The following is a 20,910-nucleotide window of genomic DNA, read 5'->3' as shown; positions in this document are numbered from 1 at the left end:
AATATTCATATTTATGCAACTATGTTTTCTGGGTTTTCATGTCCCTTTTTTATTTGGCTTTTTTTTCTCCTTCTCCATGTTCTGACAGTTTGGTAGGTGCATAGAGACACAGTTTTTAATTTCATCAATGATTAGAGAGTTCATAATTATTTTAATGTATATTTCTCAAATATTTAGCAAGTGAAAAATCAACTATGTCATTTCTCTTTAAATAACACCTTAGAACAATTCCACTTCTCCCTTCCTATCCATTTTAGTATAACTTTTAATAATCTGAGATTGTTCATCCAGGTTTTGTTTTCACAATATTTAATTTTACATCCTTTTTCTCAAGGATCTTGGCATTTGTATTGTTTTATATTCAGTACCCAATAAACTTCTAATCTCAATTCTAGGTAATTTTGGCATTCACTACCACTCCTATTTTGTTCCTGTGTAGTTTTTTCCAGAGTTAATTTTTTGCTTATCTTTAGGTTGATTAAAGTGTATCATCCAGTAATTTTATTTTCAAAAAGATGATCTAAGTGACAGATTGTAAGGGCAGGAATGGACCACAGTGCAGGTTTTCTAGGATCCCATGCAGACTGGGTAAAGGAGGAGTCAGAGTCCTCAGTGGTTTTTGCAGGTCTTTTATTGGGATTACCAGTTACATGGCAGGCAGGGGCACTGGGGGGCCGGGAGGCTGGCTGGCCTCCCAGCCCCCAGCAAGTCTTCACTCTATCTGGGCTCTCCGGCTTTCTCTGCTTCTCTCTCAGCTTCTGTTCATTCTCGGCTTCTTGGCTTCCGCTGGCGTCCCTGTGACGCCGCCCTTAAAAAGCCCAGTCTCAGCCCAGGTGAATCCCATCTACCTATGCCCACACCCTACTCCAGGTGCCCGCCATCAGGCATGCATTCAGGACCGCAAGGATCCATCATCCGTCCTGATGGCGGGAGGGCAGAAAAGCCTGACATTTTTCCTCACCCTACACAGATATAATTCTCAGACCTTGCAAATCCAAGAATGTCAGTCTGCTGCCTTCACCTGTGAAGGGAGTGTGTGGGTAAAATGACTGAATCACAACATTTTGGCGAAAGAATAAGAGTATATGTTACTCGTGTTTTATGACATTTAGTTTTGCAACTAAAGGAAGTCTTAAGACTTTTGCTCTCAACTCTCCTTGGCCTGGATATTTACAAGATGATTCTCTTCATGTTGCCATGCAAATGTTTCTCAATCTCTTTTTATGGATCTTTATTTTATACAGGGTGACTCTTAAATTTCTGTACACAGACCATCAGAAAAATGTTCTCATGTATTTAATTCTGTGTTAATTTATTCTGAGTCACACGTCAGGAATATCAATGGTTGCTTACCGATTTCTTTTTTTTTTTTTAAGAGTAGTTCTTTTTTTTTATTATTCATTTATTCATTCATTTATACAAGCACTGGGTACAGTCAGAAGCACGGGAGGGTGAGAGAATTCACCAGAGCCAGAGCGGGGAGCAGAGCAGGCAGAAGGACCGAAGCATACTGCTGAGGGGAGCAGAGGGCGGCAGGAGAGGTCTGCGCGCCATGTGGGACCCTCCTCTGGTGGCCGGGGAGCAGCCGGGGATCGAACCGGCGCTGCAGAGGCTTCAGGCAGCTTCGCAACCCAGCACTCAACCACTGCGCCACCAGGGAGGCCCGCTTACCGATTTCTTTTTGCTGCCTAATAACTAGCTCCTTCTCAAAGTTTTTTTCTTTATCCTTTCCCTTTGCAGACTGAAAGATAATTTTTTGCCCTTCATTATCACTGAGTTAATTCTTTCCATCTGGTCTACCTCTAGCCAGTTTCTATGTGGATCTTACATCTGCTACTGTGTTTTTAGGTGCTTTACAACCCTTTCTATATAATTTCCTACATTTTCGCTTATTTTTTCCCCTGTGGTATCTGTTCCTCTTTCATGGACATATCTTCTGATAAATTTCCTGATAGGTTCTTTTGGAGTAATCCACTTTCAGAAGAAACTCCTCTCTTTACATCTTCTGTGTAATGGATAGTATCTCATGCCTTCACTCCATGATATTTTTCGAATGACAATTTTTGGCTTTTTTCCCCCTACTCATTCTTAGAACAGTGTATTAATCAGCCACATTTGGTGCTTCATAAATATAGAGAGCCTAACTTTGCCTCTATTAATGTTACTTTGTATAGTTCCTTCTCAGAGCTACAGCTAGAAATCCAGTTCCCAGGACATCCCCAGGAGGATTTTGGGATTTCTACTGAGGGTGAGGTCTTGTCCTGACCCCACAGTCTGCTTCTCCAGTACTCTGAACTACACCTACATGAACATTGATAGGGAGCCGCATCAGAGTAACTGATGAGTCTACAGCTGTTCACATTTTGGAACTGTATCTCCAAAGGACTGTGTGCTACCATGGTTTCCCCTGTAATTCCTGCTCAGTTGTTTTTTTTTTTTTTTTTTTTTCCTGGAACTCAGAACTCTCTTCAGGAAAGCATAATTAAGATTTACTCCTTTAAGTAAAAACTTCAAAGCATTAGTCATTTTTGGGACAAAATCACATGCGATTATGAAAGCAAGCTCTAGAGTCAGCCTGCGTGAAGGCCTGTCCCTACTCCTTTGCAAATCACTGAACAATGTGCCTCAGTTGCCTCCTCTGAAAAATGGGAATAACAATGAGTATATTTAAAAATCTGTGATGAGGTAATAAATTATTCCATGCAAACCTCTTAGAACAATATTGGGAACATAATAAATGTTAAACAAATATTAAACATTATTAGTACTACCTCCTCCAATTGAATATTCTATACACATTTTTTGGAAATGCAAGGTCATTATGAACACCCCAAATCACTGCATGTCACAACATGGTAATTTCCTCAGATGAACTGTTTCCCTTTTCAGTAAATGGCCCCAGAATTGCCACACATTTTTTGAGATCTCGTAAGTGCTTTTTATCACTCCCTATTCAATCTTAACCTCTGTCAAGTTTCAGCTGCCACTTCCTGATGCGGGCCAGTGTGCTAATTCAAGCACCTTGATCTAATTTATTGCTTCTAAACATTAGAACCATTTCTAAGACAGGAATGGGAACTATCTGGGTGGGAGGATGAAGGACTTCCCTCTGAGTTAAACATGCATGTGTCAATGCACAAACTTTTGAGCTGGGGCTTGCTTAAAGCTAGAAGCTGTTTCTCATTTATTTTTATATCACCAGCACCCAGCACAATACCTACCCATGCTAGAATTGTTAATAAATGCTGTTTTGGGTTGGTTGGTTTTTAACTGAATACTTTTGTATTATATATCCTTAGGCCCTTTTGGATTTTTTTTTTTAAGTTTTTACCTAGTTTCCAAATGGTTGCAGGTGATAGAGATAATCCTATTGTCAACCTTTCCTTTTTAATGGCAATGGGGGAATGAGACATGAGTTGATTTACTTGTAATCCTTTCCCCACGAAATACTGTTAATTCCAAAAATTAATATTAAAAACCGTAAATAATGAAAATGCAAGACAGATAGTCAAATATGCAGCATATATTCTCAAACATGAGAGTTCGTGGTAAATAATAATTGAATTAAGTAGCCCTAAGCACATTAATTGAACATTTATATATAGTTTACTTTCTCACATCTGAAAATGTTAAGTAATCAAGAAGGGAAACTTGTATAAATAAGGAGATTCTGCGCTAGATAAGGCAGAATAGTTAAGGGGTAGCGGACCTAGTGCCATAGGAGAGGGGTCAGGACCACTGTGGACTAAAATATGGACGAGCTGGGGAGCCATCGTGTCTCTTAACACCTAACCTCTGCTTCCTGGTATGGAATGGGGGGTTGGATTATGTGACGTCTATAAATCATTTCACTGCACAATTTTTTTTAAAATTCCCTCAAGGAACACAGCTTCTTAAAGAAAATCATGCCAGCAATAGCTGGAAAATACTACGATATTTTATATGCCAAGCTTTGGAATTTTTAGATTTTTTGAACCTGAATAAAATATAAAAGGTGGGCACTGGAATAACCATAGTTTAATGGCTTTGAACTCCATCAAAACTTTGTCTCATCTGCCATACACATAACATCAGAATTATTTTCAATAGATATTTCAATTTTGGTACAATTTAAACTATCTGTGCTTCACATTTGTCTCGTGAACTTCTTTTAGGTAAACAGCACCATCTTTTACTCTTCGGTGCCTGTTTGGAAAACAAGCAGTAGGTTATTGTAGGAGGCAGGTGTTTCCTTGCTAGTAAAATCATTTAGCCTAACCATTTCCTGATTTAACAGATTAGGACACTTCATCAAACAATGACGTTTCGTTTTACTACCTATTATTTGTTTGATGTTCAAAGATCTTAAGAACAGGCAATAGCCACCAGAGATCAATAAAGGCCACTAGATAATGTGTGTGTGCGTAAATTAGGGACAGCATCTGATGCTGTTTCTCTTACCTACAACAAGTCAGAATCTGTCACGCTGCTTTCTTACTGCCAGGAGGAAATAATGTCATTCAGATGGCATTTCCTCTGCTGGACAGATCTTGAGAACTAAGTTTTGTACCAAAAGTTTCTCAATGTGCACACCTGTAGTACTATGGAACACACACACACACACATATGAGTCCTGTACACCACATTTAACTATCCAGTTATACAGTCCAGGTCTACGTAAGATTGATGTCAGCTCTTGGAGCAGTCAAAAAGGATATTCCCTGAGGGGGGTACAAGACATCAAATCTTCAAGGACTGAGATCACAGCAGGTTTAATAAAGAAAGAAGAACAGATGTCAGTTTAAAGGGGAGGGATTATGGAATTAATTGTAAAGCAAAAGTGGCATGCTGAGCCACATTTTCTTCCAATTTAAATAATGTTAACTATATGAAGTATGAACAAATGCTCTTTTAAAGACTGCTATTATTTTAACACATCTTATTTACATTGAAAACAACACACTTTAGTTGCACTCTAAAAAAGCTAGTCTAATTGATACTTCGTGGAAAAGGGAAAAGTCACAGTTACGAGGTCCTAATAAAAAGGACCTACGTCTGCTCCCTGAAGGGAAATAGAAAGGGAATGGTTGGAATGTGAGTGGATATAGCAGAATCAAGTTCTAAAATTTTGTTTCTTGTGTGTGACCATAAGGGAGAAGGGCTGATCCAGAAACTTCACCGTAGGACTGAGTATACAAGAAAAGATGGTGGTAACAGAAAGTCTGTCTGTTCAGTTCTGTCTCCATATCTAACAACCCTCGGTAGAACTTAAAGAAGTTTGGGACACTTGTTGTTGCTAGTTTTTTTTAATATGTGCCATTCTCACTGGTGTAAGATGGTATCTCATGGTAGTTTTGATTTGCATTTCCCTGATTACAAGTGTTGTTGAACATTTTTTCATATGCCTGTTGGCCATTTGCATTTCCTCTTCAGAGAAGTTTCTTTTTAGCTCTTCTGCCCATTTTTTGACAGGATTATTTTCTTTGTTGTTGTTGAGTCTCATCAGCTCTTTGCAGATTTTTGTGATCAGTCCTTTATCATTAGTGTTGTGTGCAAAAATGTTCTCCCAGTTGGTGGGGTTTCTCTTTGTTTTTGTTATTGTCTCTTTTGCTGTGCAGAAGCTCTTTAATTTGATGTAGTCCCAGCTGTTTATCTTTGCCTTCACTATCACTGCTTTGGGTGATGTGTCTGTAAAGATGTCTTTGATGTGCAAATCACGTAGTGTTTCGCCTATATTTCCTTCTATATATTTTATGGTTTCAGGTCTTATGTCTAGTTCTTTAATCCATTTTGAGTTGATTTTTGTGTATGGTGTGAGGTAGTGGTCAAGCTTCATTCTTTTGCATGTAGCGACCCAGTTTTCCCAGCACCATTTATTGAACAAACTTTCTTTGCTCCAATGCATATTCTTTGCTCCTTTGTCAAAGATTAGTTGACCATAAATCTGTGGGTTTATTTCTGGATTTTCTATTCGATTCCATTGGTCTGTGTGTCTGTTCTTGTTCCAATACCATGCAGTTTTGATGATTATGGCTTTGTAGTAGAGTTTGAAGTCTGGGAGTGTGATGCCTCCATTCCCTTCTTTTTTTTTCAGGAGAGCTTTGGCTATTTGGGGTGTTTTGTGATTCCATATGACTTTCATCAATAATTGTTCTATTTCTTTGAAGAATGACATTGAAATTTTGATTGGAATAGCACTGAATCTGTATATTGCTTTTGGTAGGAAAAAGGAACTCTTCTGCACTGTTGGTGGGAGTGCAAACTGGTCCAACCACTATGGAGAGCTGTGTGGAGATTTCTGGACCTACTAAACATAGAGCTTCCATATTGTCCAGCAATTCCACTCCTAGGTATTTACCCAAAGGACACAGAAACATCAATTCCAAAGAACACCTGCAGCCCTATGTTTATAGCAGCACTATTTACAATAGCTAAGCTTTGGAAACAGCCCAAATGCCCAAAAATAGATGACTGGATCAAGAAGATGTGGTACATATATACCATGGAATATTACTCAGCATTCAAAAAAGATAAACACATGCAATTTGCAGCAACATGGATGGCGCTGGAAGGGATCATGCTCAGCGAAATAAGCCAAAAAGAAAAAGAAAAATACCAGATGGTCTCACTCATAGCAGGAATCTAGAAAACTTAAATAAGGGACCAGAAAAATGAATAACTATAAGAAAGCAAAAATCAAAATCAACAAAAAACTATGAACCAGAGACACTTTTTGGGGGGTGAGGGGCGGGAGGGGAGGGATTGGGGTCAGAATGGTGGGGTTGCAATTGTATGGGGAATATAAAAATAAAATTTATTATTTAAAAAAATAATAAAATAAAAACACAGAGAAAGAAGCTGCCTTCCAGAGGTGGGGCATCTTAAAGGCTCTGCAAAAAAAAAAAAAAAAAAAAAAAGAAGTTTGGGACAGAAATACATTCTTTCAAATTATTCAGTGCGTGTCTCTCTCCTTGCTACTATCCTTCTCTCTGTCTCCCAGGTACACAGAACCCATCTCTGAGGAAGAGAGCTGACCGTACAGCAAACAAGAGCAGGAGGCCAGGCTGTTCCTTAATGGATGGGAAGCCAGATATCTGCACAAAGAATGAACAATGGACCAACAAGAACACCCAGAGGATGTGGCTGCCTCATACACGGGTGAGCAAGTTTATGGTAATGTATGGTCTTTTTTGGTAAGTAAAATATTTATGAAGCTGCATGGCTCAACAGTAGAAACTGAAAAATTCTTTATTTCAAAGAAAGAACTATTTCCCCTTCCTATTCAGATATCATTTTGGAGACATGAAAAATATTCAGGATCTTGCACTGAGCTGTATTAAAACTGCAGCCAAAAAAAAAACTTTTAAACTTTTAGCAACAAGAAAATGTGTTATGATTTGAAAGAGCACATAGTCTAGTGAGTACATCTTAGTAAAAATACTCTTTTACAAATGACAGAAACATTCTTTTCCCAGATATTAAGCTTGTGGAGGGCAGAATCTATGTCTAATTCATCTTCCCAGTCCAAGCACCTTGCCCAATGGAAACATTTAGTGACTCCTTATTGACAGATATCCTCCGATAGTTATACTACTACAAAGTGTATTAAGAATTTTGTGCTATAAAACTGTTTAATTTTAATTAGTATTAATTTAAATTAGTTGCAGGGCTGATTTGTTTCTCATTTTTCATTATGCACGCATTTTACAAATGTTAAAACAGTAAATAATTAGAAAAGCAGCAATAAAATCTTTGCTTTTTCAACTACTCTTTGACTTTGCACGTCTCATAGCAAATAACAATTTCAAAACTGAAGTTGAAAAGTCACAATCCAACAAGGGCCATCATCAAGGACATATTTGCAATCATCTGAATGTCACACTAATGTTTTAGAAGCAGGTATTGGTATCAAATAAACTCCCTATTAACTAGTTGGGTAGACTGAGTGGTGAGAGAGAGAGAGAGAGAGAGAGAGAGAGAGAGAGAGAGAGAGAGAAAGAGAGAGAAAGGCAGAAGTTACAAACCTATAGAATTCTATACTTTATTGTCAAACATGTTAACAGTGGGGCAGTACATGCCCATTATTACTGATAAAAGGGACACTAACAAATTAAGTAATATTCACTATTCTAAGTGACAAGAAACAATTACTAATAAGTTTTTTAAATAGCAGGTAATTCTTTCATGGTTTTATATATTTTTTTGTTAAATATTTAGAGATCCTATTACACATGATACAAGAGAGTATGATATAACTCCCACTGATTTACCATATTTCAAACAGGTAGAAAATATAATTTCAAAGTGTTATTATGATGGGTTAACATAATAGTACTATTCACTTACTAAATATAACATAAAAGTGGTGTTTTCATTAAATTAATAATTGAACTGAAGAAGCTTATAAACATGAAAACTAAAGAAGCAAAATTTGACCATTGCCTAATTAAATGTAGAAACAAATTATTCTTTAAGGACTAGAATGCATGGCTTTATAAAAATTAGCCCCTGTTCATTATTTAATTTGCTACTTTAAATATCTTACACTTTCCCACAAAACGTATTACCTTTTTTTCATAGGTGCGTTTTAAATGACTTTTCTCCATTTGAAATTTATTTTCTTGATCCTGTGAATGATAAATATTTATTTTTATTATACTTAAAATTATTAGTCAATAAAATTAGTGATCTTATGAGATAGAGCAATCTACTTGATCACAACTTTGAGTTTTTGCATATTAGTAAGAGAACCCTACCCCTCCAATTTTCTAAACTACAAGTAGAAAAAAAGAGTAGCTTTATGTTAGAGATCATACAACTTTAGTTATTTGAAGATGTTACTGCTTTCAAAGTACCTACAGTGGAGGAGAAACTCAAGTCCTTAGGTTAGGATATCGTTTAAAAAGCTAATTCACTATGGAAATAATATATTTGAAATTTTATCATATACAAGTTCTTGGTACATTTTAACCATGAGGGAAAAGGAAAAAATTTAAAAGATGTGTGTAATAGAGATGAGGGAGAGAAATTATCAATATTGGCAGATGATTAAGAGGGAGGAAATTATTCTAAGATAATACTATATTTAAATAAAGCTTAATTTTAAACTAATCTCCAAAAGATAATTGATTGTTCAAGTTAAAATTGTTGTTCATTATTCTTTATATCCCATTAGCATCTACTTTAGGCAAAATTAATAAAATAAATGAGATGAAAAATGATAAAATGTAATTAAAAAATCAGAAATGGCATACCTACATTTTTGAGGTTTTTTTTTTATTGACTCTCATTTATACATGTGAGTATTAGTAGAGTATTAGGAGAGTATTAGTCACTGCTCTTCTGCTTAAGAATACAGAGCTCACCCTTATTTGCTGCTTTCTTTGAAGTTCTGATTCCTCTAATTGCTGTTTTAATTGACAGATGTTCTGTTCTAATTCTTCAATCATACCAGATGCCTAGAAGGATTTTAAGAAGAAAAAAGACAGAATATTGATTTTGCACCCTCCTACATATTCTTGAATAACTTTATTTTTCTCCCTGAAATTTCACTCAAAATTCAAGGTATCCATAAATCTGAATGAAAAAAAAAATCTTTAAGTCTTAAAAATCTTTTAAAGTGAAAATATAAATTATACATAATATTTTATATCATAAAAATATGATATAAAAACAGATTTACAGAAAAAAATTCAAATTTTGAAATCAAATCTAACAGAACATTCAATTCATGAAATATCAAGTAGCTATAAGATTCGTAGCTATAAGATTCTCTTGGCAGAAATCAATTTCAATTTTCTGACACAACCGTGTGTGGGTGCCAGTGGGTGCCCATGGGCTAATACATGTGATAGCAGGAAAACTAAACCACAACCAAAATTTCAAAACAATATTAATGATGTGAACAGTCACTGTAAAAATGTATTCTTAAGACAACTGATTACTTTTTATTTCCTCCTTTAAAAAACTTCAGTACTTAAAAGGGCTACCTTATTATAGCAAAGTTTATTGTTGACATATTTATATTACGCTGCATAATAGACATTTTCATTTCTAGTATTTTAAATGCCAATAAAAATTTTTGATGTTTCAATTACATTGCAAGATAAATCAGAGACTAATTTTAAAGCTAAATACATAGGTTCTACATGACAATCTGTGCCCACGTGCTGACAAAAGTAAACACTCTTGTGCACATACACCCATCTGCATATATAATACCTTAGACGCTGAAAGAGCATGCTCCTGTTTCAGAAGGTTTATATCAGCATCAAATTTGGTTTGTAGCAACTTCATATTTTGCTCATAATCGTTCACAAGATGTTCTTTCTCTTTATGCAGAGTGTTGCGCCTGACAAGCAATATGAGAATAAAACAAAAGTACTTCCTTTAGTAGGTATGTACTTCCGATGCATTTAGAATCAATCTCTAAAATGGAATTCTTTAGTCAGTCACACTGAAATGTATCATTTTTCAACGTATCAAGTAAGTATCCACATTTTTATCAACTGTTTTTAAACATGCTTCTCATATTAAGTGGGACTTAAAAATAAGCAATAAGGGCCTCCCCGGTGGCGCAGCGGTTGAGCGCTGGGTTGCGAACCTGCCCGCGGCCTCTACGGCGCTGGTTCGATCCCCGGCTGCTCCCCGGCCACCAGAGGAGGGTCCCACATGGCGCGCAGACCTCTCCTGCCGCCCGCTGCTCCCCTCAGCAGTGTACTCCGGTCCTTCTGCCTGCTCTGCTCCCCGCTCTGGCTCTGGTGAATTCTCTCACCCTCCCGTGCTTCTGGCTGTACCAAGTGCATGTGTAAACAAAACAAACAAACAAACAAAATAAATAAATAAACATGCCTCTATAAAAAAAAAAAAATAAGCAATAAATGGAAGGGGTTAGGCTATAACCCTCCCAATGTTAAATGCACATGGTGTGATTAATTTATAAAGTTAAAAGCAATATTTTATAGCCACATTTAATGGAGATCTGACTTCGGACAATACCTTGCCTTGACTTCCTGTAATTCACTACATGTTATCTGGTAACATCTCTCAAGTTCCAATTTTTCTTGAAGTAATTTCTGCCTCTGTAAATTACTGTTCTCTGCCTCTCCAGTCAGCTGCTGGACACGGGACTCCAGTTCTTTGACCATCTGGTTCTGAAAGAATAGATCATGGTTAAGAAAGCCTCTAAATGACTTTGCAACACTTCTTTATTATTAAATAGCCTGACAAAAGTCCATATATCCTAGTTAAGAATAAAGAAAACAAATGTATTATAAATCATACTAACAAAAATTAAACCAATCTCTAAATTAACCAAGTATTTTTTAAAAGAATGCTTTTAACCTAGTAAGACCATCAAGTTTACTTCTTTTAATCATTCATCATTCATTCGTTAAACAAATATCTCCTAAATCTGGTACTATTCCAGGATCTAGGGACACATCAGTTACTGAGGGAGATAAAGTTCCTATCTTCAGGAAGGTTACATTCTCTTTCTGCAGCTTAATTTATATTCTAATGTTAGGTGAGTATTCAGCTGTGTTTTTCACTTATCAGTTCAAGTTTTTAAAACTTTTTAAAATTATGTAAGACCTGAGACCACAAAATACATAGAAATAAACATAGGAAAACACTCCATGACTCTGGCTTTAATGATGTCTTTGGGGACTCAACTACAAAGACAAGGGAAATAAAAGCAAAAATAAACAAATGGGATTATGTCAAACTAAAAAGCTTTACACAACAAAAGAAACGATCATTAAAACAAAAAGGCATCCTACTGAATGAGAGAAAAAACTGCACAACATACATTGGATTAATATCCAAGATTTATAAAGAACTCATACAACTCAACAGCAACAACAACAACAAAAGCACACCAAATAATCCAATTTTTAAAATGGGCAGAAGCTCTAAATAGATACTTTTCCAAGGAAGACACGTAGATGGTCAATAGGCACATGAAGAAAACAAGCTCATTATGTCATCAGAGAAATCAAACTCAAAATCACCATGTGACGAACATCTCATAACTGTGAGAATGATACCAAAACAACCAGAAACAGTAAGTATTAGCAAGGGTGTGGATGGAGTAAAAGGAACCCTTATTTGTGGGAATGTAGACTGATTCAGCCCCTATGAAAAATAGTACAGCATTTTCTCAGAATACTAAAATAGATGTACCACATGACCCAGCAATGCCACTCATAAGTATCTACCTGGGGAATGCAAAAACACCAATTTGAATGGATATACACACTGTTAGGTTCACTGTGGCACTATTTATAATAGCCAAGTTATGGCAACAGCCTAATTGCTGTAGTTCAGCAAGCACAGAGCAGGTTCTCTATCAATTCGGGCAGGCGGGTAAAGGAGAGTCCTGGAGGCCTCAGTGGTTCTTTAGAGGCTTTAATGCTCTTTCTACACAAATTCTGTGAGGCAAACAGGAGCAGGGCAGGCAGGGGGACTGGGGGGCCAGGAGGGTGGCAGGTCTCCAATCGCCTGGTGAATCTTTATACTTTTCCCTTTGGACTCTCTCTCAGTCTTGTGGTCCTGCCTCTCTAGTCACTCTTCCTCTCATAGCCATTCTTCCACCATCTCTGTGTGATGCTGCCCTTATAGCCTCAGCCTCCAGGTTCAGGTGTGCACACTTACACATGCCTACACCAGGTGACCACAATCAGGCATGTGTGCCCAGGGCCCACACTCCCTCCGAATTCAAGGTCACAGGTGATAGCCAGAGGCTAATAGCATGAAAGCCTGATGACTTCACCTATCCTGCAGTGCACAATGACAGAGGAGTGGATAAAAATGATGTGGTAGGAGTCTGGCAATATGATAGCAGAGTGAAGATGCCTCTCCAGGCTGAGATATCCAAAACAACTGCCACCTTTAACAAAGAAATGCTTCAACAAACTATAGTTTAGACACCTACCAACAATGGGAGTGAACACCTCAGGATAAGACTGTGTTAGGGAAGAAAACAGACAAACTCCCCACTCTGTGACCACATATCAATTGCAATCTGTGCCCAGTGCTGTATCCGTGCTTAAAAACAGCCTGGAGTGGAAGTGGACATAAAGCTATAAGAGACACTGAGACAAAGGATCTGGCCTGGAGGAGAGGACCACTGTCAATTCCCACCATACAGCTCTGGCACTCACAGTACAATAGGAGGATCTAATTCCTGAGTCTACTATAGATTATGCTTTGATGTCTACTGCCCCTCCTCTTTTATACCTACTACCTTACACTGGTACCAGTCCCCCAAGTGCAAAGACAACAGTTGAAAATCTAGCCCTATTAAAAAAAACCCATAAAAAATTGAAAATGAAGATACAATACATATTTAAGAGCCCCCAACAACTGTTGGAGAGGATGTGGAGAAAAGGGAACCTTATTACACTGTTGGTGGGAATTTGAAATGGTAGGACCATTATGTAAAGGAATCTGGATTTACTTGAAAAAACTAAAAATGGTAGTACCTTATAACCCAGAAATCCCACTTTGGGCACAGACATACACAAAATATGAAACCATCAAGAAAAATCTTTATGTTCCACAATGTTCACAACAGCATTATTTACAATAGCTAGGACATGGAAGCAGCCCAAATGTCCATCAACAAACGATTGGGTCAGGAATTAAGATGTGGTATATCTACATCATGGACTTTTATAAAGCCATAAGAAAGGTTGAAATGCAGCAATTTTCAACAAAATGGAAGCAATTTGAGAGAATTATGTGCAGCAAAGTAAGTTGATAAAAACATATACTGCATATTTATATAGTAGAAATTCAACAATGTAAAACATTTTAAAAAACTAGCACATAGTTAATAAACATCCTGAAGACTCTGAGGTTAGAGGGGTGGGGAAGGGAAAGTGACAAGGGGACACAAGGGATGACACAAAAATAAACAATAAATCTGATAAGAATGTTAACTTAGCAAAAACAAAATGTGGTATATACAAACAATAGAATTCTACAAGGCTATAAAAAAGATCAACTCTTGCCATTTGCAACAATAAGGATGGAACTGGAAGGGACAAAGCTAAGCAAAGTACGGCAGAGGAAGAAAGACAAATACCAGATGATTTCACTCATGTCTGGAAAATAGAGACACATAACAAAGGAACAGAAAAAGACAAACCACAGAAAGATGACTGCAGAATTGAAAATGAACAAGCCAATTAATAGACATGTCACCCAAGAAGATATATAGATCATAAGGCAGCCCACATCAAGTCACCAGATTTAATGCAAACAACAATGAAATGTCACTCTATAGCCATTTGAATAGCCAGAATCCAGAACACTAATAAGACTGGATATTGATGAGTATGTGGAGCAACAGGATCTAGAGAAGATACAAAATGGTACAATCACTTTGGAAGATGGTCTGGAGGTTTCTTACAAAACTAAACAGTCTTACACAATCTGGCAATCATGCTCTTAAGAGTCTCTTAGCAATTAATTCAAAGAATATATATGTATAGCATAGGATCTGCGCATACATATAAACATATATGTATACATACATCAATAGTGCATACTTATTATAAATATAAGGGCCACAAAATGGGCAAAACCAGTCAAGTTGGTGCTACCTATGAAAATAGACACAAGATTAGGAAGTCCTAGGGCTGTGCCAAACAGGATGAAGATTAGAATAGAAAAACAGAATAGCAGTCAATCAAACTAGAAAGACAAGGTGAAACAGGGTGAGAATAAAAGGAGGGGTAAGATATAAGAAGGTTTAAAACAAAGAACAGGATGGTCCTGATACTGACTCTTCAAACACTGAGCGCCTGTGTTAGAAGCTGGCATGGGTTCTTGTGCAAGGGCATGATTAAAGGCTGCTCTATTGTGCAAATAAGTATTTTACTAAATGGAAACATTGGCTCCTGCATTAAGGTTTATATTTGTTGAACACATACTTTTGCATATACTGATAAAAATTTTCTGATTCAAGAAGCAAAATGCATGATGATGGTTATTCTATTCTTTCTTTTTTATTTTATTTATATTATTTATTTTAAATCATTTTCTTAATAATTTTGTCTTAGACAAAATATTGTAGGTAAAAAGTAAATGAAAGAAATTTAAAACTTACAATGTCAAGGGAGCGCCTACAGATACATATGAATACCTCAAAGACAATAACATCTGACCACAATAATCTTTTAAAACTAAATACAAAGATTGAGGGGATAAAAAATAGTGGAGGTTTTAAAAAGGCATAAAAAGCAATACAGGAAAAACAGCAGAGTGTAATAGACAATGCAGAGAGGGGACTCAGGGATATAAGGGGCTAGGGGAAGGAACAAGTATCACTGAAGACAGATTACCTCCGAGGCACATAAAATCTTTCCACACCGTGAACTCAAAGATGGCATTCGGAAGACTAGGTTGGAGTTCTTGAGTGGGCATGGCTTGTAAGAAATGATCATAGGCATTAGGCGAGTAATTTAAGTTCTTGATCATGGGAAAATGAGATATGGAACGAGAGAAGACAAGGAGAAGAACTGGCAGGTGAACGGAAGAGTCTGAGAATGAGGCAACAATGGCCTGAACTCAGGTGGTAGCTGTGGAAACAGAAGGGAGAGAACAGATTCAAGATTTTCAGAGAAGTAAAGCATGAGTAAGTGAAATACTTAATGAAAGCCATGAGAAGTGGTGGAAAAAATCCTACCTCCTCCAGGTTCAAAATCCAATATACCAAGAGAATTGACTCATTGGAATTGAAAGAAAGTTTGGGAAAAGGTAAGATTTTGGTAGGAAATATAGAAATGATTTCCACAAGTTAAGTATTAGGAAATATAAAATTTCTGATGGGTCTTCAGTGACAGAACCAATAGAAAGAATGAGAAATCAAGACTGGAGGTACAGATGTTAGAGTTTTACAAACCAACTGGGTTTGAAATTCTGTATGAGTCGAAAGTTTGACAAAGTTAGCAATTATAAGGGTGAAAATTTCGACTCCTAAGCAAAAGGAAGAACATATTTTATCTTATTTCATGTACAACTACTTGAGATATGACATATATACAAAAGATGTATTTAAGTCTATATTTTCATGAGCTTTTTATAAACTGAAACACGTGTGATGCACTAGAAGGCAGAAGCCTCACCAGCTTCTCTGAAACCTACATACCATCATCCTCTACACACAAGTAAGCACTTTTCTGACTTGTAGCATAGAAATTAAGTTTGCCTTATGCCAAAGCCTATAAATAGAGTCAAAGAGCGTACTTCTGTGGGTCAGGCCTTGTCGTGCATATCATGTGTCTGAGATTCACCCACACTTGGAGTAGCCACAGTTTAAACCTTTTCATTGCTGTATACAGTCTTTCATTTTGCAAACATACCTAAAGTAATTTATCCAATTTATTGATGGATTGTTTTAGGTGTTTGGTTATTAAAAATGATGTTGCAATGAACACTTTCATACAGGTTTTATACAGGTTTCATACAGATTTTGCTGAGAAAACAACTGATTTGAAAACTATGCCCAATGCAAAAATCTGCAAGAAATACTTCTAACAGCTTTATTCATAAGTGCCAAAAATTGGACAAGGGAAGTCTGAGAAACTAGCACAATGAGTCAAAGGAGAGATAACAACTAAATGTATTAGAGCCTGGACAAGAACAACTTTGGGTAAAAATTAAGGAAAACTGAATAAATTATGTTCTTCAATTAAAAATAATGGATTGGTTCATTTATTGTAAGCAATGTACCAAAAAATTGTAATGAGTTACCAGTAGGGGAAGTCGGGTGTGGGGTATATGGAAACTTGGTACTATCTTCTCAAAATTTGGCAAGTTTAAAAAATGGAATTTGTTTTTTTAATAGTCACCTTTTTGAAAAGTGATGAAATGATGCTATATGGAGGTTTCTTTCTATAATCATGAGAATGGGAGAAAAAATATGGGTGGTAACTATAAAATCCTAAATTCCAGCTATCTCAGAGAGTAGATTAAGTTGTTCTATGAATTATCACTTCTAACAGTAACAGTTACTAACGGTTAAAAAATATTTCAGGTGTCTAAGGCCTTTTGACACCCTTAGGCTGGCGCTCTTTGATACAGGTTCATGAATAGAATTCAGAATGTCAGTGAATCCGAATGGAAAAACGTGTTCATCTTATTTTCCTGACCTTAACTGACCTTTAGCATTTCCCTTCAATTATGAATATCGTCAACAAACCCAGGTAGCATTAGCAACACCTATGACTAACAGAAATCACAGCTATTTTTATAGTCCCTTACAGTTTTGGATAATACTAAATATTATTTACTCCCATCATTATTCATGAATTACAGAAGGCTCCCAGCTAAATCTTGTTATTTATTGCAATAATTTAGAAGCATATGTACCACTTTATAATGATTTTGATTTCTTATTGATACTATTTTGACAACTGTGTCACAACATAATTTCTTTTCTTCGTAAGCTTATATATTTTATTAAATAGACTTCATAGACTTTGCAAGGTTGCCAGGAGGATCCTCGGTACAAAAAAAGGTAAAAACTCCACTAATCAAAGCTAAAATCTCAATCACATTCATTGTGTCTAAAATCTGAAATGGCTACAACTCCATATTTTATACCCTCCCCCTTCCCACATCTAATAATTTTGTTGTAGTTTGCAAACTTACAAAGGCTAATGTGTTTATGTTTATGATTCTAACTATGAGTTTCACATAAGAAAATTCCTGCCAATACTAAAAGACATAAATCTAATAATCTATATGAGTGTCTGCTTACAGTAAGTGGCACTGAAACAAAACAAGACTCAACCAAAAGAAGGAGAAAAAAGCCTGAAAGAACAACAAATAGAGAAAGTAATTCTCAGTGACAGTCTCATCTTTCATCTTAAGCCCTGCCGTCAACTCAACCTTGTTTAATTATTAAATCAGGAGCAGCTCAGCAAGATCTGTCTACTTTTGATGATTCTTAAATTCAATCCTGCTGACAGAGTCTGTCCATTTTTCTCTATATTTACTATTACCTAATGACAAGGTCTGAATGCTAATTTTTAAGTTCAACTTTCATTAAAAATAAAATGAAATTTCTCTGACAGTGACTTGTTGACTCCAAAGTATCCCTTTTCTTTACATCTCAAATTTATAAAAATTTAAAATTCCACTGTGAAAGCTATCTCTCTCTTAATATAATTAAATAATAAAATATACCAATGCAGTGAACATGTTAGGCAATCAATGCTTCAGAAATTTCAACTTTGAAGTTCCCTGTTCATATCCTTTGTCTGTTTGGAAATTCATTTACTTATTCTTTACTTCACTTGTAGGAGTATTTTATTTATTTATTATACAAATTAACTGTCAGTTCTTTTTTCTTTTGGCATTCACTTTTTATTGTGATAAGTTATACACAGCATAAAATTTATCATTTTAATCATTTTAAGTGTACAATTCCATGGCATTAAGCACTTTCACATTGTTGTGCTACCATCCCCACCACCCTTTCCTAGAACTTTCTTCTTCTCAAACTGAAACTCCATACACATTATACAATAACTCCCCAATCCATCTATGCCCTTTCCTTAGCAAGTACCGCTTCTACTCTCTGTCTCTATCAATTTAACCTTTCCAGATACTTCAGACAAATGGAATCAGACAGTATTTGTCCACTTGTCCATGTTCATATCATTTAGCATAATGTCTTCAAGGGTTAGCCATGTTGCAGCACGTGTCAGAATTTCCTCCCTTTCTAAGGCTGAATGACACTCCATAATATCGATAAGCCATTCTTGTTATCCATTTGCGATGGACACCTATATTGTTTCTAACTTATATCTACTGTAAATACTGCTTCTGTGCATACAAATGTTCAAGACCCTGTTTTCAGTTCTTCTGGGCAAATGTCCAAAGGTACAATTGCTGGATCATGTGGTAATTACTGCTCAATTTTTTTGAGGAATTGTCTTCCCATTATCTACCCTTTTATATTCCCACCACAATGTAATATGTTCTAATTTCACTACATCCTCTTCAGTACTTAGAACTTTCTGGTTATACTTTATTTATTAACTTGGTATGGTGATTCTAAACATGTATGTAAAAGGAAAGGACTCAGAGTAAAGACTCTTCTGATGGACAGGGAAAGGAAGTTACTCTATCCAACAAACAAGGAAAATTAACATTTAAAAAACTTGTAAGGCATTCAAGATGTGAAGGGGCTGACATTTGAATCCAAGACCCTAAAGTTCAGTTTCCAAGTCACTATGAATCCTATATCCCATTTCTTTAACCCTAAAACCTTAGAGCTGGTCTAAAGAGCTCCAACATATGCCTGGTAAATTGAATCTTTCACCAATTCCATAGCTTTAAATTCAAGGAATAATTATTGTACTAAGTCGGGCTGGCCTGGGTAGGATATAAGGAGTAAATGAGGACAGGGTTCAAGATTGAGATTCAAGTCTCTTCCAGCCCATGAGGCCGTGTCATAGATTAGGGGTAAGCCCAACATAGTGCACTTGCCTTGCACGTGAGGAACCCTGGTCTACTTGCCCAGCAGCCTTCCTCTTCCAGGCATGCGAGGTTTAGGAAGTCAGCTGACTTCTAAAAGCAGAAGCCATTCATTCCCTCAGACCTATCCTCTGCAACCAAGAGCTCATTGAGGAGGCTCATTGAGGAGATAGGGGATCCTCTATCTCCCCTTCTCTGCTGCAGGGGGCCTTGATGCCCCAGCCAGATAAGATACTGGCAAGCAGCTAAGAAAAAGGGCCTCACACAGTGGGGCCAAAGCTAAAGGGCCTCTGCAGCCAAAGTTAAAGGGCCTCACACGTGGGGCTGAAGATTCCTTGTTCCTCACACCGTGGGGCTGAAGATTTAACATCCCTTTGTTTTTTGTTCTTGGTCATAAAAAGAGAAAAATTTATCAGAAAGTACATTAGGCAATAAATTATACATATCAGTATACTGTAAGTAAATGGCATGGAAAATTATCTGTTTAGAAATTATTATTAAACAATTTGGCCCACTTGACAATGGGAGACAATTTATTGTACATGCCTGACAAGCAATCCTGCACAACAATTATAGTAAGTCCTTCTTTTGCCTTTTTTTTTTTTTTTTAGAAGTTTCTTGGAAAAGTTTTTAAATGAAGTTATTTGAGTTAAGGAGTTTCTAGGTAGAAAAAGTTCTGATAGCTGAGTAGCAGCTGGTCTCGGGCTGAAGGCCATGTGAATAAGAAAAGTCTTTTCATGCTTAGGCTTTAGCTGATAGGGATGTACTGGCGGCTATCAACTGTCTTAGGCAATTGTTTAGCTGAAACAATGAGTTTCAGTGTAAGGCTTAGCTTTTTACCTATTAACCTTGAAGGTCGTCTTCTTGCTGAGAGCATGTAGTAGCCAAAAGTCTATGGGAAAAGGGATGCACTAATTGTTTCTGCTTTGTTTCCATGCACATGATAATGTAATCTCAGGGCTTGCTAAAAAAAAGTATAAATAAAGAACCTGCTGAGCCCCTCAGTAGGAGATACTTGCACCAAAAAGAAGAGTGCGTGTCTGCCTCATGCCCTTCCCCTCAGCCCTTAACGTGTAGCCTAGGCCGTCTCATCCTTTCAGGAACCCCTGACACAACATTTTGCTGAAAGCTGGTCTGCGGCACATCTCTTCATGGGAAAGTTACTGGTCTCTCTGTTGTGAAGCCTGACTATGGTGACCACCTCCTGCACCCTTTCAGAAAGGGAAGTTTTGAGGTGAATTAATGTGACATCTTTGGTCCCATTCTGAGTCTTAGAGTGGTCACACTATTCCCACCTCCCCATTTGATTTCCTTCACACTCGCATTAAATATTTTCAGAAAAATAATCAAGTCTTCAGTTACAAAAAATGAAAAAAAAAATAAGGAAAGAAGGGACGTGGGAAAAAGGAGCGAGGGAGGCAGGGATTATCTTTGGAC

The 20,910-nt window shown here is 36.8% G+C and overlaps 1 protein-coding gene across 1 annotated transcript in view; it reads right to left on the bottom strand.

The window, feature by feature from the left end:
• CEP112 (centrosomal protein 112) overlaps nucleotides 1–20,910 on the bottom strand; it is a gene marked incomplete at both ends in the record, with an annotated part of 340,823 nt that overhangs the window by 243,738 nt on the left and 76,175 nt on the right. Inside the window, 4 exons of the mRNA XM_084238043.1 lie at nucleotides 8,547–8,606; nucleotides 9,345–9,437; nucleotides 10,201–10,330; nucleotides 10,978–11,132. Coding sequence (XP_084094169.1) covers nucleotides 8,547–8,606; nucleotides 9,345–9,437; nucleotides 10,201–10,330; nucleotides 10,978–11,132 — 438 coding nt within the window. The remainder of the gene's footprint in view (nucleotides 1–8,546; nucleotides 8,607–9,344; nucleotides 9,438–10,200; nucleotides 10,331–10,977; nucleotides 11,133–20,910) is intronic.

This window comes from Talpa europaea (assembly GCF_964194135.1).
Source record: "Talpa europaea genome assembly, chromosome: 7".
NCBI lineage: Eukaryota > Metazoa > Chordata > Mammalia > Eulipotyphla > Talpidae > Talpa > Talpa europaea.
Note: the sequence above shows the minus strand (reverse complement) of the source record. Positions and strands in the feature narration are given on the sequence as shown.